This window comes from Simochromis diagramma, unplaced genomic scaffold (genome assembly GCF_900408965.1).
Source record: "Simochromis diagramma unplaced genomic scaffold, fSimDia1.1 OVJJ01000402.1, whole genome shotgun sequence".
Taxonomy (NCBI): domain Eukaryota; kingdom Metazoa; phylum Chordata; class Actinopteri; order Cichliformes; family Cichlidae; genus Simochromis; species Simochromis diagramma.
This window is the reverse complement of record NW_024386972.1, coordinates 4,293,942-4,320,176: the sequence shown is the minus strand read 5'-3', so window position 1 is coordinate 4,320,176 and position 26,235 is coordinate 4,293,942. Positions and strand designations below refer to the sequence as shown.

Sequence of the window (26,235 nt, the reverse complement as noted above, 5' to 3'; positions counted from 1 at the left end):
ATATATATTGTAATATATCTATATCACTAAAGCACTTCTGGATGGATGCAAACTGCATTTCGTTGCCCTGTACCTGTGCATGTGCAATGACAATAAAGTTGAATTCTATTCTATTCTATTCTATTTTTGCTTGCTTGTATTAAGGAACCTCCTTTGACGGGAAAGACAGGTATGATAAATTTAGGCGGAAAATAACAGCAATTTAAAATATTTGTCATACAACAGGTATGCATTGGTGCACTTATTTAATTTTAATTATATGTGTGGACTTTTATGACAGGTGTGTGTAGAGCTGTTGAATGGAATGAGCTCTCAAATACGCCTCAAATATGTGAAACACTTACGTAACATGATAAAAATAAAGATTTTCTCTGTTTCTATAAAACAATGCTGTAAACCACGTCGGTAGTATCGTGTGATGGGTGTGATGCAACAAGAGCAGGTTAGACTTCCGGCCTTCGAAGGGCACTTTCAAGTGATGTACGTTTGAGTTATCGCGTTTTTCTCGTAGACATCTTACGTCACTCTCACGGAAGTGTTTGTTGTTTTTAAAGTAAGCTAATAAACTGTAGCATCGCTTCAGTGAAAGTAAAAAAGTACGGGTCTACGGTTTAACAATAACAAAAGGCTGGAAAAGTTTCTATGCTGTCCTTCGAGTCTCTTTCTAAGTAAAACGCTATCGATTAACACAGCAGCTGCTCAAGTTTTTTGGATCATTGTTGGCTCAAAAATAGTTAGCACGTAGGCTAACCAAAAAGATACGACTACGTGAGTCGTTTGTAGATAGCCTATCAACTATCTGCTGAATGTGAAATGCAAACATATGTTTCCCTTTATTGCCATGCATTGAATTTTTAGTGTGATAACGAGTAAGTTAATGGGCTACTTTAGTAATTACGTTCATAACTAAAGCACTGGCATCTACTTTCTAAAAAAGAGATTGCGTTATGTATGGCTGCGCACCATTTTTTAGGATTTGTTCATCTACTGAAAAAGGGACTGTATAAGAATCAAGTCTGTGCAAAAAACAGCATCTTATCTTTGGCGTCAGCTCAAGTTGTCCTGTAAGTGCACATGTACGGTGCAGTCTTCAAGTTTAAATTGAACACGCACGGCACGGACATGTTTTATGTGTTGTTCTATTCTTTTGTAGAATGACTGCACTGACAGACTTAGAACCTTTAGCAAAACGACTAAAGGTGGGAACAAGTGCTCCATTGTCTTCTTCATCTTCTCGTGGAGGTATTTGTCTAAAAATATTTTCCCCCCTGCAGAGCATATTACTACATTGCAGTATCCCCCCTTTGTAAAATAAAAATTCTGTGTTTTATTTGTCAGGCTCACTTTCGAGTAGTCAGAGCGTCGGTGCTGCGACTTCAGATCAAGAAAGAATGGAAAATAAAACCGAGAGAAAGGTGGTAATAAGGCCAAAAACAAGTGGAGCAGGTGACTTAAGAGGTGTCAAAATGAAAGGTCGCCTTCAAAGAATTGGTCCAACACAGCAACAAAAGTTCAGAAATACTCTTGAAAGATGGTTGATCAAGCCAATGGAAACCTCGAGTACAGGAGATGTGTGCCAAACCCAAAATGATGAAGAAATGATGGATGATGATGGTTTTCAAAGCACCTCAGCTCAGTCTTTAGAGTCCAAAGAAGCTGAAATACTTTTTGTCACTGACACAGATGAAGAAACCCAGCCATTAACTCCAACAGACTTAGATCAACATCCTCCTGTATCACCAGCTGCCAAAGATTCTGCAGGGAGTGATCTTACACCAACATTGCTTCAAAGTGATGATGATTTAGAAACGACAAAAATGGACACATGCCCAGCAACCTCCGATGGTTCAGTCAAACTCAATTCTAAAATTACAGACTTCTTTTCGGGGGTGTCATCACCAGGTTTTCCTGGGAAACGACGCAGGTCAGAAAAGTCTCCAGAGAAACAAGATACAGAAAAGAAACCTAACCCTTCTGAAGTCAGTTGGCTCGGGACACCAATAAATGAGCTAAAGAGGATGCCAGAATGTGGCGAACCACTTCCTCCACTGAAGAATGTTCCTGGCCATCACACCGTGATGATTAGGGTTTGATCAGTTCTCTTCTATTCAGATGACAGCACAGATATAGTAATATACCTAACAATTCAAGAAGTTAATGTTAAACCTAAAAATTCAAGAATTTAATATTAATTGAATTTGAAATTCACATGTGATTTTAAGAGATTTTGTTGTGATTTCATCTCAGTGTTTATCCTGAATATATAGAGTAGACATACTTGTATTATTAATCATGAGACTGTTTGGTTTGTGTACGTGGAATGTCCATACTAATGTCATTTATTTTGATTCCCATTAACAGACAGATCTTCTTCAAAAGGATAAAGTTCCTGTTCCATATCCCACTAGATTTCAGGATGCCTGGGATGATGTACATGTCAAGATGCCTTGTTCCAACAGGAACTTATTTCCTATACAAGATGAGGTAAAGGCTCAAGTGTTTAAAACTTGTTTTCGATGTGAATTAAGAAATGCACATGAAGTTACAGGTTGAGGGCATAAATTCGCAAGTTCTACTTAAGTTGTTTAAGTTGTGGGTTATGTAATCAGTGCAGTCACATGATACACATTACTGAAGGTAACTATTTAATTATTTAAAGCGTCTAAAGTGAACCATAATTAGATGGCAAAACTATGGATGATGAATGGATGTAAAAAAAACAAGATGTATGTAAAAAACAGTCATAGTAAATTAATAGTATGTGGAAAAGAGAATATTTAGGACAAATGTACATGGTGCAATGTCCTATCTGATGAGGCAGTGATGCTTCATGCTCAAATAGCTAAACATATAGTGTTTTGAGTGTCACGTCTTACTCGTATAGTGTCCTAACATAACAGTGACAGTGGATGCTAGAAGCTTCTCTGCACCAGTGCTACATAGGCCATCACTGTAAACTCTACCCAGTTTAGCCTTTGTTTACTGTCTGTAATAACCTTTGATAACATAAAGGTATCATAATTCAGTTAGTTTTTAAAGATTTCTTTATATTAAATCAAAAACTTTTATTAATAATAAACAACGTCAGGAACATTCCATGTACTTTGTGATTTTAAAAAAATCTTGCATTAATTAAAATTTAATGCATAACCTTTAAATTTACTATCCGTCAAATGTCACGTGCTTAGGCCTTACCTTTGACCTCAATATTATCTTTCTCTCCTGTCCTCTCTTTCATGCCTCTTTCTTGATTTCAGAGAGTAAAGCTGTCACACTTTAGGATTTTTCTTCTTCTAGGGAAATAGAGCAATTGATGCAGGTTGTGTTACAAACTGCACAGAGGGAGTTTGTATGTTTGCTGATATTTGTTGAGCTGCATTTAAAAATGAAGCATCTTAAACTCTGTTTATGGTTGCTCATGAATTGCTAAGTCCAAAAACTGCAACTTTACTTGCTTTAATGACATGAACACATGACAGGAATGAGAAGTAAAAAAAAACAATGTGTGCAGTGTGCAGATGGTTAATTTCTTGCTGATATCAGAGGTAAGCAGGTTGCAACACAGAAAAAAACAGTTCTAAGTTTGCAATATTATAGCTGGCAAGATGTCAAAAAATAGCAAAGCATATGGTGCTTGTTCAACCAGGCTGGGGTTATTCCTTCAACAATAGCTGTAAAGATTCCTCACATCTCTGAAGTCATGAAGTACAACAAAACAACACAGTATTATTGTTTATGCATAAAAAAATCTCAGACCTGAAATGTATACTTCCACAGGAAACACAAGAACTGCAGAATAAAAGTCGGTGGGAGCTGATCAAGGAAACTTTAAACAAGACATTTACAAATCCACATGAGCTGAAGGTACGTTGTATATCTTTGTCCCTTCATTGGCAAGACAGTATGTCTCCTCTAGTATGTCTCAGTTGTTGTTACCAGACTCTACCATAAGATGGCATGATTAACCCAGAAACCAAAATACTGTCACAGAATTTAAGTAAGCTGACACTTTAAAAATGCAGGGATGCATACATATGGAGTAATTGTGACTTGAAGTGATGTTTAAGATTAATTTTGATTATCAATCTTATATGTTTATTTTTGTGATATTACAGAATGCAATGTTGAAGTACAGTGCATCACATGCCAAGAAATGGGACTTCGCAGCGCTTCATTTGTATTGCACAGAGGTAAACAGCATAGCTATCAGAGTGTGATGATTAATAATTGTTGAATTTTTAATCGCGTTGAAAATATAGTGAATTAAGCGTCTTTTGTTTGGAGCTGTCATCGAATTAATACTGACACAGAGGTCTGTAATCACACACAAGCACATCTTAAAGATGTCAAAAGATTAGCTGTAGTATAATAAAGTATTAAGTAGCTAAGTATTAACGATGTCCAATCACGATTGCCAGCAGAAAGCACCGTGTTCATCTGTTAATTATTCTGCTATAAAAACACTATTAAAAAGCAGTATGAATCAGTATCAGTAGATAAGACTAATAACCAAATTTGCAGCGCCATAATTGCAAATACTATGAAGACATTACAGACACAATTTGTTTGAGGTTATTGATACTAAGAGAGATTTGTCTGGTTAAATCCTTGCCATCCACACCTGGACTTCATTAAAAGGATATTAAAATGATACAATTGTACCTTATAAAAACTCAAGATAATTGTTTTAACGGAGAATATAAGGTAATTCTAAATTATTCTAAAGTTCTCTTACTAATGTAAGTAAATCAAGTTTTGATAGATTCCCCTTGAAAACATTTGATTTGTTTTGCCCTTTTTCAAACTTTCCTTTTCCAGCATTACAGACATGAGAGTGAAAACATTGCTCATAATTATAGAGAATTTCACAGGTTTTAAGATGTTGTTTACATGATTTTTTTGGTACTGTCCCAAGCTAAGTAAAAGCACAAACAAAGATGAGCCTGAGTTGCATCATAATTTCCAGAGCACTGTTGGTTCACAGGTCTTTGCTCAGAGTTGTCAGCGTCTTCTCCGGCCTTGTTTGGAGCCCATCCATCATCTGTCTTAATGTGCTCTGTGTCATTCTGTGTAGAGAATCACAGAGGACTGTACTACAATCTGCCTCATGAAGGGGATGCGAATATTCCACTTGAAGCGATAGCTGTATTTTTATGTTTAATATAAGTAGCACTGAGCCTGTAAGAGTAAGAAATACTCTTTTTTTTTCCACGGTGAAGTATTGCTACATCACTATGTACTACATGGCATCAGCTATATGTTTCACCGATATCTCTTATGCCGCATGAAAAAGGACACGTAAACCTTTTTTCATCAATGTCATTATACCAAATGGGTTTCTGTTATTTTGCTGAGCAATAATGGATTTAACAGCGGGACAGAATCCTGCAGCCCTTTACAGGCAAAATGGGAGTCGAGAAAATATTTGGTCTTTAGTCAAAAGGTCACATTTAGTAACTTGTCAGAAATGAAAGTGGTTGAGTTTACATTCTCGGAAACTGATTTATTCCAGCCTTATGATGTTAAATAAATTGTATGGTGTATGTATGATATAATTTATGTTATAAAGGGAATTCTGTTAGCAAATTTTCAACATGTTAAGGCTGAGAAGCTTTAGCCATAGGCTAAGTATTATTGTTTCAGCTGGCTTTGGATTGTGTCATTTGTCAATTTGAATGACAAAGTTGTCTTATATCATACAAAAAAAATACCAACTACCAATGAACATTTCATATAAAGTTACATTTTAGATGAGGCCCCTTGTAAAGTGTAGATAGAGACATCAAACATCTGCTTGTGTGCACATTTGACTGCTAAATTGTAAAAACAAAAATTGGTATAATTGAGGGTTATGTTTGATACCAGCTGATAACTAGTGACGTAAGTGTCACTGATGGGCACCGTACTTAACTCTTTTACTTTTGTGCCATATAGAATTTACTCAGAACTTTCATGTGTTACAAATCTGTGATTTTTTATATCATTATTATTAAAGGGCTGAGGCCACCAGAGCCGAGCTCCACCTCCCGATAACGAAATCACTGCTTGTTAGAGCTCAGCTCTAGCTCCATCAGCATCACAAACTCGCATACAGAATTGCCCCTTAAACACAGTAAAGTTAGCCACAGTAGACATTATTACAAATTCAGGAGATGCCAAGTGAATAAAAAATAAAGAATTAAAAGACAGCTATTCCAGTTATTCTACTAATGGAAACACAGTTTCTTATATTAATCCTATAAGCTCTTTTAGATACAATATTTTATTGAATGATAATTCTATAATAAACAGAAAAAATAAGATTGCTTGTTTTTTAAATGCACAAATGACACAATACATTTAAATAATTGTTAGTCTTCTGCTTTTTATAGTTTCAGTGGAACTAATTTCTACTAAAGGGTAATTCTCCCAGTTGAACCCAGAATTAACCCTGGAATAAGCCAATAGTCTTCATGTGTGTAAATGATCCAAGAGAGCAAGTAGAGTTTAGTATTTGTCGTTTGCTTTACTTCCAATTGTGTGGAAAAGCGAACAGCGTAGAATAATGCACGCAGCTTTTCACCTCCTGACGTCTCCCGTGCTCCTTGCCACATTGTATGATTTGAGTGTCAGAGAAAAGGAGGGATTGAATAGCATGGAGTGACGGGCCAGGCAGTTTCATTGAATATTCATCTGAGGACGGATTCCTTATGAATAAGTGAACAGCTGTTGACAGAAAGCATCAGTTTTGTTCTCTTTCATCCAGTCAGTGCTGTATTTACAGTTAGGAGCATGTGTGTTTTACTTTTACATGGTCTCATGTCCGTGGACTTGGTTAAGCAGATTGCTTTAATTTGTAGACCTGTTGGGAAAACCTCTGGTTTCTTGCTGCTTACACCCCCACGTCTGGGTTGATTGCTTTGTCATTTCGGTGCGATGTACAGAGCAGTATGAGGTCATACAGAGAGTTAGTATAGCTGATTTGATGCACGTCTTCTTCTGATTTAAAGAGTTCAGCTTATACTGCCTCAGCTATTTCTACTGTCTCCTCCGTCAGCTGCCTTAATTTATAATGCCTGTAGGAGCAGTTTACGATGTCAGCTAGGTCATTACTTACAACACTGTTTAGTCAGGCTTCTTTTGCCATAATATAAATGTCCAAGGCTAAATCAACAGTAAAGGCTTCATGTGCTGGGAACACACTGTCCTTTCTATTTCAGACACTTGGTCATTTGCATCTCTTCCAAGAAGACTGTTTAATCAGTTGGCATGCAAGTGTAACCTTGATGAAATTGCTCTGTTATTGATCATTCTGACATTTTGTAGCCAATATGGATGTAAAAAAAAAAAGAATATATAATGTCTGTTATCTATACGATTCATAAATGTGGCGTAGTCATGGAGGATATGCTACTATGGGGTGATATTATTATTAACATAGATGAACTGTCCCACTTAGACTTGATGTATTTTTATAATATGTCACTACATCTTTCACATTCCCTTTTTAATATTCGGTATAAGAAGAGAACAGTCAGCTGTAACAGTCATTGAGCTCCCATAGATGTTTTACATCTGCATATTGTGGATTGGAATGCCCTTTGATTTTCTATAGTGCAGATATTTCAACAGTATTTGTTTCACCCTAAAAATTTTGATATGGATCATAGCTCGTGATTTTCTCTGTCTGTCTCAAACTAATCAGCCGAAACAGCTAATAATGTCACAGCTGATATTTGTGGCAAAGCAACAAATATAAACAGATCTCTGGTTCTCTCCAAGGTCCTGGAGCCTGATGCTGCTGAACATCTGTTTGAGTCCCTGCTGCCAGACATGGTGCAATTAGCGCTGAGAGCATCTGAGCTCTGTACCAAGGTAAATCCGTTGCTAACCAATGGAGACCGACATACTGGTCTTTAACATTATAGATCATTGCAGCACATTGATCAGAAAAGTCATATAATCCTGTAAAATCATAGTAAAAATTATGAGTTCAAAACACATAAGATGAGATGTTTTGATCATCTGGATCTTACATCGTGTAGTGTGTTTTTGCAGTAGGAAAAAAATTCATGCCCTAATTTGACCAAGCAGCCTATCATCTTGTTAAATATTACTTCACTGCATTGATTTTATTTCTACTGTGATTCATTTAAAAACTCAAACGGTCCCTCACAAGTAGGCACATTAACCAAACAGATTTGTAAGGGAACATTATTCATGTAGCAAACTCCGCATTGTTCTTCCTTGCTTATACAAATTTATTTATAAAATCATAACTGTAAATCTCCCAGGCATGAGGGTGTATGGACTTTGATTTAAATTAAAGGTTGATTTAGGAAGCACATAATGGTGCAAGATTATTACGATTTTTTTCAGCGTCTAATTCAATAAATTGACAGAACAAATTATTTTGACCTTCCTCGGTTGTACCTATTTTCCTCTTCTAGCCAATACCCCTCCTCAAGGCAGGCATGAACCACTCCATCACCATGTCTCAGGAGCAGGTGGCATGTCTGCTCGCCAACGCCTTCTTCTGCACCTTCCCCCGACGGAACTCTAGAAAGGCCGAGTACTCCAACTACCCAGACATTAACTTTTTCAGGTAATCTGGGGATGTACTACTCTTTGACTCATGGTGCTAAACGTAACATGATGTTGTTCGGTAAAGTATGCATTCGGGACAACTAACTTCATTCACTATGCATGCTTTCCTTATTGTCACATGACATAATGCTGTTCTTTGTCAGGATTATCAATGTAGGTCTTCACTTGGAAAGTATGAAGCATGGCTTGAGGGAAACCAGGGCCCAGGGTGTGCAAAAAGGGAATCCTGTAGTAAAACATTTTGAACATAGGAGTATCAGTGTTCGCTAATGGAGCCACGCAGCAAGCTCCTGGTAAATGCAAATCATCCATCAAGCCTATCATTGAACTTTTTTCATACATAGAAGAAGATAGATATTGGCGCATTTTCACATGGATTTTTTTCTACTCAGTGAACACAGATGTTTCGGGAAATGTTTGTTCATGAAAATTTCCTTCGGAGATAGATGTAAAAGCATCATGGGAATTCATCAGTAAAATGTATGTGAGCTCAATTCAAGAATTTAGAGATATTACATAGTTTTGCATTTTCTTTGCATTTTGATTTTAACTTTCATTTCCTTTTTCTTTTTTGTTTTTAATGCAGTCTAGTTCAGTTAGAGTCCAGAGTAGATTTTCTTGTTTCAGTTTAGTTTTTGCTGTTTGAAAATATTCAATTTTAGTTTTCATTGGTTTCATTGTTAATTTTTTGTCTTTTTGATTATTATTATTTGAAGGTGATTTGTCAGAGGAAAGATTTAGGAAATTGGTACAGCTATGAGAATAAAAACACAACTTCCAGAGTCTCAATAAACACGCCCATCAGTGCCTCATCAGGCACTTTGTTAATACAATTTTACCAAACAACAAATACTAGAAATATGGATATTTTTTTTTAAGTTTTCTAAGTTAGGAAAATCATTAAAGGTATTCAATTAATTCTAATTAGGGTCTAGTTTCTATTTTTATTTTTGTTATGTAAATTTTTACACACCCGCTTTTAGTTTTTACTTTAGTTTCAGTTAACTATAATAATCTTGCAAAGATTAAGTGACAAACTATGACCTAAATGACAGGTTGAACAGAAATGTGCTAGAGCCAACCCTAAAGGGAGTGTTTCTCTGAACGAACTGGTGCTGGTGCTTTCCGTTGAACATAAATTTACATTTATTACTGTTTGCTATCTCTTGCACTTGAACGTTTCTCCAGTATGAGAATGTAAAAACAAGTGCATTCCATTCAAAAACACTGCATGCGACAAACATTAGGGTGTTTTCTTAATTCTGCAAACTTTCACTGTGGAGATTGTGTGGGCGGTGTAATGTAAATGAGTCTGCAGTTCACTGCAGAGTCATCTCTGTTGGCATCACATTGTAATTACCTAAATGGAAGAGGAAATTAGATTAACATTGACTCAGATGGCTGCTTGTGACAATAGAGAAGGCCGTTGGCTATTTTGCAAAAGGCAGTAAAGGAGTTCACTGGCATCTGAATTTCATTTATGTTGTGGTTGTGCTGTAATTTCAAAGAAACTGCAGCATCGTCCCCCTGTCTTCCTGCGCAAAAGTGTCCTAAATATCCTATGTGGTATGAGACAGAAAATTAAGTTTATTTCATTATTCAAAATCCTTAATACATTTTTATTTCACAGGAATACCCAGAGGGTTACTAAAGGAAAAACAAACACTCATTATCTGCGAATTTATTTATTTATTTTTATCTCAAAGCAGTCTTCTTATTTGCATTGAGATAAAAGTGACTATAAACACTATTAGCTTTGGGGGTTTTTTTCAGCAGTGACTCTGCCATTCAACATGTTCTTCCTGAAACTGTTTCTATTATTTTACCACAGAGTGCAGCTAAGTTTATTAGAAACCCAGCAGTTACACTAAATGTAGCTATATACACCCTTTTACTGAGTTGCATCATACCTTCTGTACATCAGTTGGAGGTAAATTTATGTTATATAATTACATATTAATACCGTATTCCCTAAAGACTGTATGGCGATCTGTTACTAAAAGGCTGCCTTATGTAGTAGCTACCTTATGTCTAAGACATTTTCCCCGGGGACTACATGAGGCATGACTGTTTCTCGAGTCCACGCTGACAAAGACAAATGAGTGCTGGAACTGACTTCAATGAATGAGTTTCCCATCCCCTAAAGGGCTCTCAGTGCACTGAGCTTTTGTCATTATTTCATTTCCTTCAATTGGAATTTCTCTCTTTATGTTGTGGCATGTGGGGTGAGCTGCAGGGTTTTTTAGAGTGTGCTTGAGTGGGAGATGGTGGGCTTAATGCTCAAAGTGTATTCAAACCCATCCACTGCGCCTCGCTGTTAGCAGCTTTGTGTGTATGTGTGCTATATTCCAGGGGGATTGCCTTTTTGCCTCCTGAGGACTCTGTTGCTTAAAAGGGACACAGGGCTTCTTAATGTATCCCCAAAGAGGGAGGCCTGTTTCCCTCTCTCTCTCCCTTTTTGTGTGAGTGCTGTGAAGTGGCACATGAGTATTGCTCTGTGATGGCAAGCCTGGGGCAACTCCGTTGTCGTAACAGCGAAGGAGCTCCTACATAACCGGCTACTGACTGAAAAGGGAACTGAGTGAGAGGTGAACTAATTCATATCAAACGTTAAAGCATGACTGAACTCACATGGCTAAAGTGGACATCCTGTGTCTCAATTTTTCCTGGTCCTAGCTGTGGCATTTTGATTGTGAGGGTTGGGCATTTTGGTTGGGATGCTGTGTTAAACCAACTTTCTTAAGAAGTAAGCTTTTAATTTTTGTTTAAAAAACCGGATGTACAATATCAACAGTTATGTAATTAAATCCACGATTTGTTCTCATCTGCAGGCTTTTTGAGGGGTCCTCTGCAAAGAAGACTGAAAAGCTGAAAACCCTTATGTGCTATTTTAAAAGTGTTACTGAGAAAAGTGAGTGGTCACATTTTCTTCATGTTAAAAATTTACTGCCACATAATTGTCTTGCCAGATAAAACATTTCCCTTGTTTTTTGCAGTGCCTACAGGTCTTGTAACATTCACCCGAAAAAGTCTGAATAAGCCACCAAATTGGAAAAGGTATAATAATATGATGTCAAAATAATATTATATGATGTATTCATTGGGCTGTTTGGAAACTAGCATGGATACATGTTCACATGTTCTTGATGTTGATTAAAAACTGGAAACTGTTTCAGCTCACAGACTCCACTCACGAAGCTCCACATCACCTGTGAAGGAACCATTGAAGATGATGGGTATGGAATGCTTCAGGTAAGAGAGAGTATGCGAGGAATGCACGAGTTGGAGAGACTTGAACCCATTGAATCTTTGCCCAAACGAGCTGTTTGTTGGAGTGTGCTTGGTTCCCATCCTCTTTCCCTTTACTGAGCCGCCTCGTTCTAGAATCTTCCACCCAGAATGCTTACTACTGCTGAAAAGGCCTTTGAGGGAGCATTTGATGTGTCGGAGGGAGTTTGCGCTGGGACTGGGGTCGAGGCCTCTGAGCCTCTTGTGCTCTCTGCGTCGACGATACTTCCTGTATACTGTCAGGATGGCCTGCTCTGGCTTTCACCTTTTGTTTGCCTCCAGTTGCCACAAACTGACAGTTGATGTGCACACATGACCACCTCCGGGGCACACTGCAACTTGGATTGATGGATGCTCTGTTGGGGTGGGGGCTGTGGTGAGGTGCTGACAGCCTGTCAAAGCAGACTTTGGAGGCTGGCTCGCTGTCCCAGAGATGAGTGACCAGTTTAGGGAGATCTGCTCTCAAACTGCTGCTCATCCCTTTTCAGCTTCTTCCTGGGGTTGTGAGGGGTTTGGTCTGGTCTGTCTACAGGCCAATGAGCAACTGTCAGAGATGAAATTGTAAGATTATATGTTCCACATGGGTGCTTTCTGACTAAAACAATCAATTCACGTCTCTCTGAGCTGAATCAATGAGATGAACGTTTGTTCTGAATCACAAACAGACTGAAATAGCAGTATTTGTGACTGGAGAAATATGTTTATTTTCACCTGTAGGACTGCTCTCTTCATTTGAAATTTGCTACTGGCAGCCTCATACCTAAATGCCTCTCCTGGGAAGAGTTTATTTTGGCATGGAGGACAGATCCCTGAGTAATGCCAGCACCTTAGGGCACCTTTCCAATCAGCTTGTCAGGGATTCTGTCACAAACTGAATAAAAAGGGCAAAGACCATTTCATGAGGTGCTTTCTTCCTGTTTCCAAAGCTGTCCATTTTAACGTCAGACAGAATGTTAGCAGTTAGATATTTTCTTTTTATTTTCTAACATTTTCACATGTGACAAAACAATAGATGCTGCAAGAGTATTAATAATGTTTCATAATCTTTCCTTCATCATCAACCATCTGTCTTGATTTGCAGGTGGATTTTGCTAATCGGTTTGTGGGAGGAGGTGTCATCGGGTCTGGTCTGGTTCAAGAGGAAATACGTTTCCTTATTAACCCCGAGCTAATTGTTTCTCGTCTCTTCACTGAAGCACTGGATCATAATGAATGTCTGATTATCACAGGTAAGTGACAAACACTCTTTAACCTTGTTAAACAGTAGTTGTTACTAAAGGAATCCTATTCAATGATTCACAATTTAATCATATGATTCCGATCAAATCAATAACGCCATAGTCTCATTCTTCTACTTTTCTTCTACTTTGCTTTTTCGAATTTGACAGTAGAGAAATTGCATTGATTTCTAGTCAAACCCAGCATGGAGAACACATTGCACAGCTTCAGTTTACAGCTTTCTGACTCAGCGTGGGGCTAAAGGATGTTTGTGGCAATTGTCCTGTTTTCTGTATCTGTCCTTGTCACCTGTTTTCTTTTGATTGGGTACACACGGTAAATTCTGGAGACAGACTATGCTGTTCTGATTGCGCTGTTGGGGCTTTCTGTTGAGTAATACTTCAGAAAGGAGTGTTTGCCACAAACAAGGCTGGAACAGCCCAGTAGACCCAGTAACAAGAGCATCCCTTAGGGAGCCCCAGCAGGAGGCTGATGGCACCTGTCTGCTTTGTGGCTTGATTGTGTTCGATGAAGACTTTAGACAACCAACCAAGATACAAACTAACAAAAAAACCAAACAAAATAAACAAACCATACTCAAATTCTCAAATATAATGTGACAGTAAAGGCTGCTAGTGGAACCAAGTCACACTAGTGAGTATGGTTGATGTGTCTTCTGATAGAAGTAAACAGAAATAGATTAATTGGTTTCACTGTGCAAGTGACCCAAAGCATACTGCTAAAGCAACCAAAGCAGTTTTCAGGGCAAAGAAATTTGATATTCTTCAGTGGCCAAGTCATCTAATCTCCGCTCAATAGAGTGTGCTGCTCAGTTATTAAAAGCTTTAAAGTGAATGCAGAGAAACTCAGAAACAATCATCAACTTAAGTAGGTTAGGGCAAAGATTTGGCAGACCATCTCAAGGAAGAAACAGCATGTGGTGATGTTCATGCGCTCTAACTTCAGGTAGTCATTGACAGAAAATTATTTTCATCAAAGTATTAAAGACAGTATTTAAAATTCTGTTAGTTTAGTCCATTTACCGTAGTTTTCAGGTCATAAGCCGCTACTTTTTCCCCACACTGTGAACACTGCGGCTTATACTGCCGTGCGGCTAATGCATTTTTTTTTCATGCGGCCAAAAACATTTTGCCTGGTAACAGTAGACCAATAAAATTGATAAGTAGTATATATACAGTATATATTTTTAGCGGTTGTTAAGAGACGTTGTAATGTTTGTGCACTGTTCCGTAAAAAAACCTTAAGCAACGTAATTTGTGTGTTACCGATACGTACGTATACCGTACTTAAAGGTAGCCGTGTTACAGGCATTGTTCGAGGAAAAAAAGCATTTGCAGTATGTATTTTTGTATGTTACCATAACGTTTATGCTACCACGTTTATGCTACCTTACGGATTGAATTAAACGTTAAAAATCCTCACATGTAGTATTTCTGTGTAAATATCTCATATTACGAGTGAAACGCATACGGCTTAAAATCCGGTGCGGCCTGTACAAGTACAAAATTGATTTTCTTTCTAAAATTAGAGCATGCGGCTTTTAATCAGGTGCACTCTGTAGTCCGGGAATTACGGTACTTTTGAGCCTCTGGCAGATGTCAGAGGTATGTAATGTAAATAATTCCTTTGCAGTTAATGCAATTCTTTTGTTAAACTATTAGAATTAAAGCTAAAAGTCTGCACTTTATTCACAGCTTGAATTTTTGATTTGACAAAAACAAAACAATTTGTCCTTGTCTAAATACTTATGGACTTGACTGTGTACCATTGATATATATGTGTATTAAAAAAAAATTAAAATTAGCCAGATCTATCTCTCTTTGGCCCCACCGGACTTATTTATGCACCATTTATTTGAGTTATTTTATTTTGTATAACTGATAGAACATATAAGCTGCTGTAATTAATCCAGGTGTCTGCACAGGCCACATATTACACATTTTTGAAATCATGCTGATTAAAATCACTATGAAGTACTCCAAATATCTACTATGTTTTTGCCTATTTCAGCTTGTTGTTTTGCATTGATTGCAATGTTTTGGTTAATCCACAACTCATTTCGATACCCTTAAGGGACAACAAACATCATGGATTATATTATATCATGTTTAAATAGAAACATCTTAAATTAAATGTCCTCCTTACATAGCACGTGCATTGGGTAAGAACAGGAAGTGAGGTCCTAGAGGCACCAGTCATACTGCAGCATAAGAGTTTCTCGCTCTCATAGAGTCACCTTGAGACTTCTTGCTGGCCGCCTTTCCCGCGTCTCTGCTTATGTCACTTAACTTTATTACTTGGGCCCAGAATTAATTATAGCTGGAAGACCTGACTCAGACCTGCTCTACTAATGGACTCTTCCATTCCATCATCTTTATTAAACCCGGGCTGTATCTCTTGTCCTCCACGGTAAAAGTCCAAGCCTTTGCTGCAATGTGGTCATGTGGTAAATCATGTTCCCTTGTGATACATTTTGGCATACAGTACTGAAGCTAATGGATCGTACTCCTGCACTGAAATTTGCAAAAGTGCCTCATCCTAATTGAATTTTCCTTGATTGCTAGATATCTGGCTGCCAGTGGGGCGGTCACAAGTATAAATAGTATCAAGGAGAACTCATATGAACCATATGAATGGTGGTGCTGACCAGAAAATGTGGTTCATGCTCGGTGCATGCAGGAGACAGAGTCATAGGGATTTTTCATTTTTATTTTTTCACAGTATTTTTTATTTTTTTTTACAGCATCTACAATTTGAACATAATTAAAGCTATATTTTACCCATGCGTTTTCCTCTTTCGTTCAAATGCAGAAGTAAAACTTGTTAAAATGAGATACACTGCTGACTTTCTAGTGTCTGGTCTTCCACAAGAATGTGAGACAATTTGTTTTGATGCATTTACACATGAATGGGACGACCTTCAGGATTCAGTGAATTACACCCGCTGTTTTTTAATACGACCTGTTCATTTATAAATAATTTCTAAGGAACAGACACATCTTCTTCTAGCCAAGATCGATCCTCTTCAATTCTTACTAGAATTAATTTTTAAATGGCAAATGGGTTGAATAAAAAGCAAAAGCGTAATCTGTTTTGCTCCTGAAGAATGTGCCATTCAAATGCAAAAATGTTTGAGAAAAGAAATCTTATTTGGAAAACCAGTAAAGGTCAGGTGTATGCATAGTGTATGCACACAAAACCATCTAGTACAACAGCTGTAATATCCCATCTTTAGATTAGATATCAACATCACGAAAGTATTTATTAAGTAGTAGCTTTATGGGTTTTTTTATTCAGTTATAGTGCTGGGTGCAAGTTAACATGTGTTTGCCATCAATAGCGTGACTGAAAAGTACCTGTGCATGTACCTCAGTCTTTTGCAGACCTTTTGACCCAAAGTATGCATCTCTAATTTCAAATGTGCCAATGGCACTGAAGCTCAAAAAACTTCATATGGGCACATAAGTCATGTAGAAGGTTTATTTTCTAGCGCTGTTAAACTACATGAGGTACGCCATTGTCTTACTCATTTTGCTTATTTAAAAAAATAGAGGCTGGTTAATTATTAATGACGTGTCTGTCAAGTGGAGTGCACCCTAGAGATTCCCCCATGTGTTACTAATAATAGCTGCTGACCAAGGCTTCTCTACTAATCACTTGGTTTATTCACCTTGCAGCATGAAGCATCTCTGCAAGTGCTCTCAACAGCTAGGTACTAATGAGTGTTAATGAATGGGAAGTTAATCTGTGGCCCAATTATATTGACTGTCCTGTTGTCTACCCCCCTCTGCTCCCTCTTTACGGGTGTTGAGTGCTTCGTTGTGTGCTGGTGGTCAGTCATTGCTGCTTGCATCATTTCAAGAGGGGTAACAACTTGACCTTCTGTTTTTCAGCAATCGGATGCTCTTCGATCACTTTTAACCCCCTAAAAAGTATTTAGTGCAATAAAATAGTAATAATTTGTTTTCTTTTTCTGTGTGCATGACTTGTTTTAACAATATTAATTTTCCTTGTGGTTTTAAGCATTGAGCTGGGTTTAGGAGCCAGTTGTTTGTGTTACACTAAAGTATGGTAACATGGGTTTTCAACTACTAATAGTATATAGGTGGGAGCCCTAACAGAGTTTTTAAATGTCATTGCTTTTACCTATCAAAGATTTGTTATTCTGTATGTTAACACAATAAACTAACCCACATAGAGAAAGATAAAGAATCTTTAATTCTAAGTATGTGTAAAAAAAATTGAGATTTATATGTTTATATGTTGCTTGCTTAAGTGTGCCTGAAGTTCCTGTTTGTTATTAGGAACACAGCAGTACAGTAAATACACAGGATATGCACAGACCTACCAGTGGGGTGGCAGCCGTTTGGACACAACTCCAAGGTATCTGGTAATTTTACTTGGTTTAAGACCTTTAACATTTTAAAATAATAAATAAAAACTGTTGTAACTTTGTTAGATCTCCTTACATTGATTAGCTTGTCTTTTTCACCACCTTGGTCTGGTTGAAATATCTTGTAAAATAGTCACACTAGTCAAACTGTAGCATGACCAAAATTACTGCCAGCGTGTGCAATGAACCTGTGAAATTGTTGCTTCTGAAATAGTTGCTATGTCAAGACAGCCATAAAACCCAAATGAGATGGAATCAGTTTTTTATCAGGCTGAGACCAAGTTGCCAGTTACAAGCAATCTGTTTGTGATAATATGGCCATTCACTCTGATAAATCAGCAGATATTGCAAATCTGTTGCCATCTACATACATAGAAATTCACAATTACTAATTACTTTCAGAGTCCAGACAGAATTTTGTGAATCTGAAAGAAAAAATTATATATTTCTCATTAAATAGTGATGTGGTAGCTATGGAATTTAAGCTGCAATTATTAAAGGAGTTACTGAAGGAAACATGCAGTGGTAGATTCTTTCCTTGAAATGCATGCAAGCCACACAAAAACTCAACCTAGGTTTCCACTGGCCAGCTGGCCCCACTCTGAGATCCCATTTAGAAAGGTTACCATATTTAGTACACATACGTTTTCCTTTAACTTTAAATCTCACAATGGATGGATTGCCTTGTCCTTTCTGACTCAGGGCAGCATTTTGTTCCACTAAAACATTTCAAAAACATTTCTTTGATTGAATTTTTATTTCATTTTCAGTGATGGCTGGCAGAGAAGATGCACTACGATTGTGGCCATCGATGCGCTGCAGTTCAGGAACTTTCTTGAACAATTTCACCCAGATCGACTCAACCGAGAACTTAACAAGGTTGTCTTTTACTTTTGTTTCACTCCGTATTTTGTGTTATTTTTTGCAGTTGTTTTTCTTCGCTCTGTATGTTACGATGAGTTGAGTAAAGTATTTGCCCAAAATTGTTGAAATTAGGACCATAAATCTCAGAGTTCGGTGTGGTCACTTACAGCTAGCTCCAAAAGTGAGTGAGTCCTCACAGACTTCATGGCCAGCTTTGCAGCAGAAAGAATTATGTTTACAACTTCTTATGAAGAATTTTACCATAGCACACATCTTTAAAGGCCTAAATTTAGTATAATAAGGGATGTGGTCTCTTTGCATGCCAGGTTGGTTTTGTTGTAAGGCTGTCTTATATTAGCCAGTATTAACATCCCATTTATTATCATAGTGAATAATGGCTGCACCTTCATACCTATTGTGTGCTAACTGTTAACCAGTTTTATCCTTGTAGTAGATTCACTCCGGTAAGTGTTAATGACTTTGTGCTTCATCTCTGTCATCTCCTCCGGCCCTGCACCGGCTATATGAGGAGAGAGAATAATTATCAGGTGTGCCTGCTCCACCCCTCCCTCCAATTCTTGAGTTTACTGTTGCTGGAATTTGGCACTATATGAATTGAAATCAATTGAATTGAAACACATAGAACCCCACAGCCAAGCCACTGCAATACCCTTTTCCAAATACGGTCACATGCAGTTAAAACAATAGCTAAACAACAGATAACTAAACTTCACAGACGTAATCCACAAACCAGTTGGTTATGTCATAGTAGGTGCAGCCATCTTTTATATCCAGTCTATAATTTGTCTTATGCTTCACACCTGTTTAGATAGAAAAAAAAAAAGAAAATTGTCATACATCGTGAGTGCTGCTGAAAATATACTTTTTTTCCCCCTTTTTTAAGGGCAGCACTGTACGTTTTGATTTTGGCAAATTTTTACACTGATGCAGAGGGAAATGTGTAGCAGCCTAGCCTGCCAAGTGACTTTGTTAACCACTACACTATAGAGCAGCTAGGTTTTAAAAAAATCTACTCTTAATTTCTAAATTCTCAGTTAATTTTTACAAATTTGTATTTATGATGGTGAATCTGTAGGGAACTTCTATCACTGCCACTGAAGTAATTTCATTTTAGAATTTTGATTTGCATTGTTTTAATGGTCTGAAGCCATTTGGTTGCGAATGGAAAAAAAAAAAGTCTCATCACAAATGTCACCTGAGTTGATATTGACTCGTGTTTACTTTTCTCAGGCTAAATAGATGAATTATGATGTGCCATATGCATGTAATACGTACTGATAGATTGCTGTATTTGTAAAGAATAAACATAATCATATTCATTACACTGTCCATTAGGCCCAGCATGAATTCTAATAAGCATAATTAACCTTAGTGCAATTAATCACCGTTAGCACATTTGCATCATGTTAAAGACACAAAAAACAAAAACAAAAGTCCTTTGATATGTGTAATCTTCCCATGGTTGTCATATCTATTTGTAATAGAAAATCAAGATGTTGATGTTGTCAGGTCTGCTGTCAGAAATCATGGAGGGGTTTGACAGCTCTGACAAGGATTTAAAAAATGGACCAACATGAAGATCAATCCCAGTTCGACTATTGTTCAGTTAACTGTCATATCTGCCCTTTCACAGGAAGAATTTATGACTGGTCAGTTGGAGGACGGGCACTTACAATTCGTTTTCAGTATGCATCATTAATGTTAAGAGTCCCCTGCAGATATCTCATGTAACAACCTTTTGCAAATAATTTGCCATGTCACTTACAACCCACCCAACATGTGATTTCATATGTTTTTGGTTATAACACATGAGTTTAGTCAAACGAATCGATAACATTGAGTGAATAGCCATGAAGTGGAACAATGATGCTAAATGACATCGTGTTAAAAAGGCATGTTCAGCCTAGTCAACCAAACCTTATTTTTCATGGCCTGTCAGCAGCATGATTGTTATTACAAAACAAATATTCAATTACTTTTTGTAGTCAAACCATTTCACTTACATCACAGCTGGACAATTACACTATTTTACCACTTCGTTAGGTGTACCATGCTTGTGCTGGGTTTAACTGCCTCAGTTGGCCATGGCATAGATTCAACAAGGTTGTGGAAAAATTTATCAGAGACTTTGGTCCATGTTGACACAATAGTATCACAAAGTTGCTGTTTATTTTTTAGCTGTACATCCGTGATGTTAAGATCCCATTTAATCAAATCCCAATGTTGCCCTTTCGGACTAGGATCTGGTGACTGCGGATTTTGAAGAACAGTGAACTCATGGTCATGTTCAAGAGACCAGTTTGAGATTATTTGAGCTTCTTTACATGGCATGTTATCCTGCTGGAAGAAGCTATCAAAAGATGTGTATACTGTGATCAGAAATGGATGGACATGTACTCAGTATTGAACCCTACAGCCAAGCCACAAACCACATCCTGCCACTGCAATCCAGAAACACTGAGGTAGGCTGTGGTGTTGAAGCAATGCTCATTTGGGGCCAAAAAATATCCCCCATAAATTACAGGACCACCATCAGCAGCCTGAACCATTGATACAAGGCAAAATGAATCCGTCCTTTCGTGTTGCTTACAATATAATTACATTAAATGATTGCATTTCTAATTTTCTGCTGTCTTTTTGTAGGCTTACTGTGGCTTTGCATGCCCTGAAGAAAAAAGTCAGAACCTTTCAGCAGTTGCGTCAGGAAACTGGGGCTGTGGGGTTTTCGGAGGTGACACACGTCTGAAAGGTAAGCACTGACGTAACACTGCCGTCAGAGGATCTCGTGGCGAAATGGGCTCCTGTAATCTTTGTGCACTTGGCAGTCTAATTGGAGTCTCTTCCTCGATATAACAGAATGTATTTTAGATAGAAAAGCTTCAGCAGATCAGTGTGAGCTCCATTTGTCTTCTGGGAATGCGTTCATTTACTTAAGGCCTGTTCGTTGGCTTCCTTCTATTGATCAAATGACAAAGTTAATATGTTTCATTAACAGAGAAATTGATCGCCTGCTTGAGTCCATCAATCTGTTGCAGCTTTCTGTCTGTGCCTTGTATCACTGTCACAGCAAAGGGAGCTCCTTTTTGCCAACAATTTGCAGTAATAGCTCTGCTTCTCGCTTACTATCTGACTTGGAGACCTTGTGCTCACAAAGTATACATCCATCCATTTATTAATTAGCTGTAGCAAGGTACAGTCCGTTATAGGCACTATCACTACTGTCTGCTTAATGATGTGCCTCCAGGGAAGAGCTCTGTAATTCTGATGCTGTTGTCTGCCTCGATTTATTGTCTGTAGCATCGCATAGACCCCCTTTTTTTTAATTGCCGGATAATTTTTGAGGAAAGAGTTGAAAGGAGAAGGGGAGAGAAACAGCTGAAATGAAGAGATTCAGCTCAGAAATCCTGTGAAAATGTTGATTCAGTTTTGCTCATTAACTTGGCAGTGTACTAACATTCATTAATCAGTAGACACATTTCCGGTCTCTTAAAATATTCACAGCTCACCGGGGCCAGACCTGGACTCCCTTTGTAACTAATCCAGCATACTCAGTAGGGGTGAGACCAGTTCCCCAGATAACTTACCTTTTGCTGTAGGCTACAGAAGCTGATACTTCTCAGTTTTAAACAAAAGCTATTGGATGACTTTTCAGACCTCTGTTTTATTTGTCTTTGTTTTGTTTTTGCAACTGAATCTATGAACGTGTGGAAAACTCTTCAAAAGAATGTTCAAATTGTTTTTAGCTCCTGTATTTTCCTTTCAAGCATTTGCTTGAATCCTTAATATACTTGAATACTCAGTTATTTTCCTTTCGAACTATAAATAACATTTTTTTTAAAGTCCAGTTTAGTTGATATACTGCATTGAAACATATTTTGTGTCACATACACTATTGAGGCTCATCACTGCCTTCTTTTCCTCCAGCTCTGCTCCAGATGCTGGCAGCTGCTGAGGCGGGCCGAGACGTAGCCTACTTCACCTTTGGTGACAGCCAGCTCATGACAGATGTCCACAACATGCACTCTTTCCTCATTCAGAAAAACATCAGTGTTGGTAAGGGGAACAGCCCAGGCATCGTGCCAGCTTCTTGTTTTTATGAAACTTTTTGCACTTTTACATTCAACATTTTTAAATTGTAAAAGATGCAATTAAAGAAATAAAGTAAATACAGAAAATATGTATTGAACACGCCACCAATTTTCTAAGTAAATATAAGTAATATAAGTTTTAAAGGTGCTATTGACATTAAATTCTCACCAGATGTCTGTAATAACCAATCCAGTCCATACATGCAAAGAAATCAAACCATAGATGTCCATAAATTATATGTAACGATGAGAAGTGACACAGAAATGGTACTGAACACGTGAAGAAAGGGAGGTGCGAAAAGGCATGGGAAGAGAGGACACCAGCTGACATCTATCAGTAATCAGAAAGCAATCCTGCCACTTTGTGCAAATTAATATCAACTGGTTTGGTTCCCAACCGATGGCCTATAAAAAGGTATCTCGTTACCATGGTGTCACACAAGAAACATTTCATGATGGGTAAAATCAATGCGCTTTATCAAGACCTTTGCAGCCTTATTGTTGTAAAACATACCCATGGCAATAGTTACCGAAGAATTTCTAAACTACTGAATTTTCCAGTGAACACTGTTGGGGCCACAATCCAGAAGTGGAAAGAAGATAATTTCATCATAAACTGGCCATGACCAGGTGCTCCCCGCAAGATTTCAGACAGAGGAGTGAAAATAATTATCAGAAGAATTGTTCAGGAACAATGGAGTTGACTGACTTGTGGAGAGCTACAAAAAGGAAGGATGAATGGAAAAACTGGGGATATTTTTGCTAAAAATCTGCTGCCATCTACCAAAAGACAATGGAAACATCCAAGGAAACTTTCAGTTGGTTTTGGAGAAAGCACATAAAGCTCTATGGAAAGCACTAAAGCTCAGAGTTCATAGAAGGGGCCCACGAAACCTTCAGGAGTTGAAGACTGTGTGAAAGAATGGCCGTGGCATGTGACTAGTTTCTCCATACAGGAGGCGTCTTCAAGCTGTCATCACGATCAGGCTTTTGTATGTTCAATACTTTTTCTCGTGTCACTTCATTATGTAACATAATTATGTTACATCTATGGTTTGATTTCTTTGAATGTCTGGATTGGATGGGTTGTTGCCGACATCTGGTGAGAATTTCATTACAATAGCACCTTTCGAAACATATTTACTTAGAAAATTGTTATTATTTTTACCAGCTGTAATAATCCAATTAGTTTTTGTTATGAGTTTTGGAAAATAATATGATCTCATGAACCATGAAATTTCCATCCTATATTTCAGTCTAATATGAAGATTAGACAATATCTCCTTGTCTTGTTACAGGAAAGGCGTATGATCTCTTGGGGCAGTATTACAGCTCAGAGTGCAAGAACTGCCTTGGTCGACGCCCTGACGTCAGCCTCTATTCCTTCATCTACCAGCAGGTCAACTCCTCCCTGGCGCCTGATGACTCCAACATGGGTTCAGCCAGACAACACGCACCCACTGACTGCCATTAAGGTTAGGTGGCTGATGAGTCACCGTGACTTGCCTTTAAAAAATGAACATTAAATGAATAAAATATTTTCAGTTCCTTTGCTTTTTTAACAAAATCTATTTTCTTTTGTTCATATGATGGTGGATGTACCAGATGTGGTTTTAACCACAGGCTGATAAAAATGATAATGAAGGTCTAGCATGCATACCCTTTAAAAAAGGCAGGGGGTGGTTAGTTATGGCCGCGTCTGGCACTGTACTCCAAGATGTGTTCATTTGGCTGTAGCTGGTAATACTGCAGTAGATTGAGCTTCAGTGTGACGCGATTGTGATTTTAATGGTGAAGCAAAGGTTGCCATCCATCTTCTCAGTTTGTCATGTTGCCTATTTTTTACACCAACACATATCCAGCCTAATTGAATTGGCTGTCAGAAATCAAGTTAGAGGAAAAGAGTAATAAGAATTGTGTGTTGGAAAGCTTGCGGTCCCAGAAAAGTGGTTTGATTTAAAGAGCAGCCTATTTCTCAGCAATAATTGCTTAACTTCTGTGTTTATTTATTTGCAGGCATTGAAAATGGATCCATTCAGATTACATTGTTGTGGGTGTTTCTCTGTTTGTGATTGCAATTAAGATATTAAAAAATAAGTGTTTGCGTCTTCCATTCATTTCAATGTAAAACCGTTTTCTTTGCCTTTTTAATTTTTATATAACATCACTAGAATTAAAATAAATATTCTTGGCAAATTTTGTTTTTCAAAGAATTAAAAAAGGTTACATTAAAAATCAACAGCACAATTTAAATTGAGCCACAAATCTCATCTCTGACTTGATGAATGATGGTTCCTTGTCCCACAGATGTTATAGCAAAATGACTTTCTACACAGCCTTACCATTTATCTGTCCCCAACTATTGCTTCATCCTTTCCTTCACAGTTTAATAAGGTCACACCTTTTATATAAACTGCACATGACACCTCATTAAGTGAAGAGTAGATCATAGAGCATCCAGTCAGATCTGGGAGTCAGGTAGTGGGAATCTGTGTGATTCGTCTGCCTGTTATACAAAATGGAGCTTCTTTTGCGTCAAGAAGCTGGCTGACCGAAGTTTCTGCAGGTAGATCTTTGGCACAATGTGTTTAGCTTTCATGGATTTCCATGGGTCTTTATTACAATTATGTATTTAAGCCAATTTGTGTTAAATAAAAGCTGATTAACACCATTAGCAGTCTGACATTGATACAGTTTTATCCTTTAATGGTAACTAAAGCATGGGCTCAAGCTGTAATTGTGTACTTCAATGAAATAGATGATGTTTTATTTCACATTTGACCATCATTTATTCAAACGCAAAAGTTGTTATCTTTCAATTTATAGATTGGCCAGTCTGCAGAGGTCTATATGCACTATTGTGCAAAAATCTAGAGCCCCCTGTCATTTCTTTAGTTTGCTAGGAAAAGTGAGTTTGAAAGGCAATATTTGGTAGGACCACCTTATTTTTCAAAATCAGCCTGAACCCTTTTAGAAAAGTAGTCTTCAGGAATAGTTCTCCAGTCTTATTGAACCACATTTATGGCTCTTCTTTGCATGTTGGCTGGCTTTAGTTCTGTTCTCTTCAAAATGACCCCACACTGATTCAATAATGCTGAGTACCAGGCTTTAAGGAGACTAATTCATGACTGATAGTGTTCCAGTGTTTTCTGTCCAGGTATGCTTTTACCGCATTGGGAGTGTGCTGGAGATGCATGGTGGATCAAAATCTAATGGTACCTTTCAGTATTTACAATTCCATTGAGTTTGACAAGATCCTCAAAACCTCAAAATTACCTTTGCAAACATTGCAATATTTCTGTTAATAGCTATTTGGGGCTAAATACTCATTTACAGCTGGCATTTTTAATAAAGTCAACAAAAGAAAGGGCAACAAATTGTGTTTTTGTGACACGTTGCTAGTAGCAAAGCTCTACTGAGGATTCAGTACAATATAAAATTGGTTCTTTGCTAAGTTGTCTGTTGTGTGGAGACACAACACTGGTTTATCCCTTGAGTTAGGTGTCTTTTTCAGCTTCAAGGATTTATAGATGATTGCCAAGTTGTTCAATAAATGAAAATAAATTCTTCTGAAAATTGTCAGGTACAAAGACTGCACTGAAAATGAGTGAAAAAGCAGCAAATGTCCCAAGAAAGCCTGACTCATTTGTAAGTAAAACATAAAGAAATTACAATCTGCTCAAGAATTTTGCACAGTACTATATGATTTTTTTTTGTTTTGTTGAATGTTAATTTAGTTTTATTTGCTGAATGGAT

The 26,235-nt window shown here is 37.6% G+C and overlaps 1 protein-coding gene across 1 annotated transcript; it reads left to right on the top strand.

Moving 5' to 3' along the window:
• The first annotated feature begins 512 nt into the window (after positions 1 to 512).
• Positions 513 to 25,150, top strand: LOC120738069 (poly(ADP-ribose) glycohydrolase). The gene is made up of 17 exons (XM_040039109.1): positions 513 to 1,064; positions 1,154 to 1,242; positions 1,339 to 2,087; positions 2,362 to 2,484; positions 3,778 to 3,864; positions 4,116 to 4,190; positions 7,762 to 7,854; positions 8,430 to 8,584; positions 11,418 to 11,497; positions 11,583 to 11,643; positions 11,763 to 11,838; positions 12,956 to 13,103; positions 17,418 to 17,496; positions 18,277 to 18,385; positions 21,035 to 21,140; positions 22,316 to 22,444; positions 23,778 to 25,150. Exons 1-17 carry the CDS (start codon positions 952 to 954, stop codon positions 23,951 to 23,953), a joined length of 2,448 nt encoding a protein of 815 aa, XP_039895043.1. The 5' UTR covers positions 513 to 951; the 3' UTR covers positions 23,954 to 25,150.
• The last annotated feature ends 1,085 nt before the right edge of the window (positions 25,151 to 26,235 follow it).

Bases quoted from the DNA above. Each gene is read 5' to 3' on its own strand.
- LOC120738069 (XM_040039109.1), top strand. From the start codon at position 952: ATGGCTGCGCACCATTTTTTAGGATTTGTTCATCTACTGAAAAAGGGA. The intron at 8,585-11,417 runs GTAATCTGGGGA...TCTCATCTGCAG, and splicing joins CCAGACATTAACTTTTTCAG to GCTTTTTGAGGGGTCCTCTG. The intron at 13,104-17,417 runs GTAAGTGACAAA...GTTTGTTATTAG, and splicing joins TGAATGTCTGATTATCACAG to GAACACAGCAGTACAGTAAA.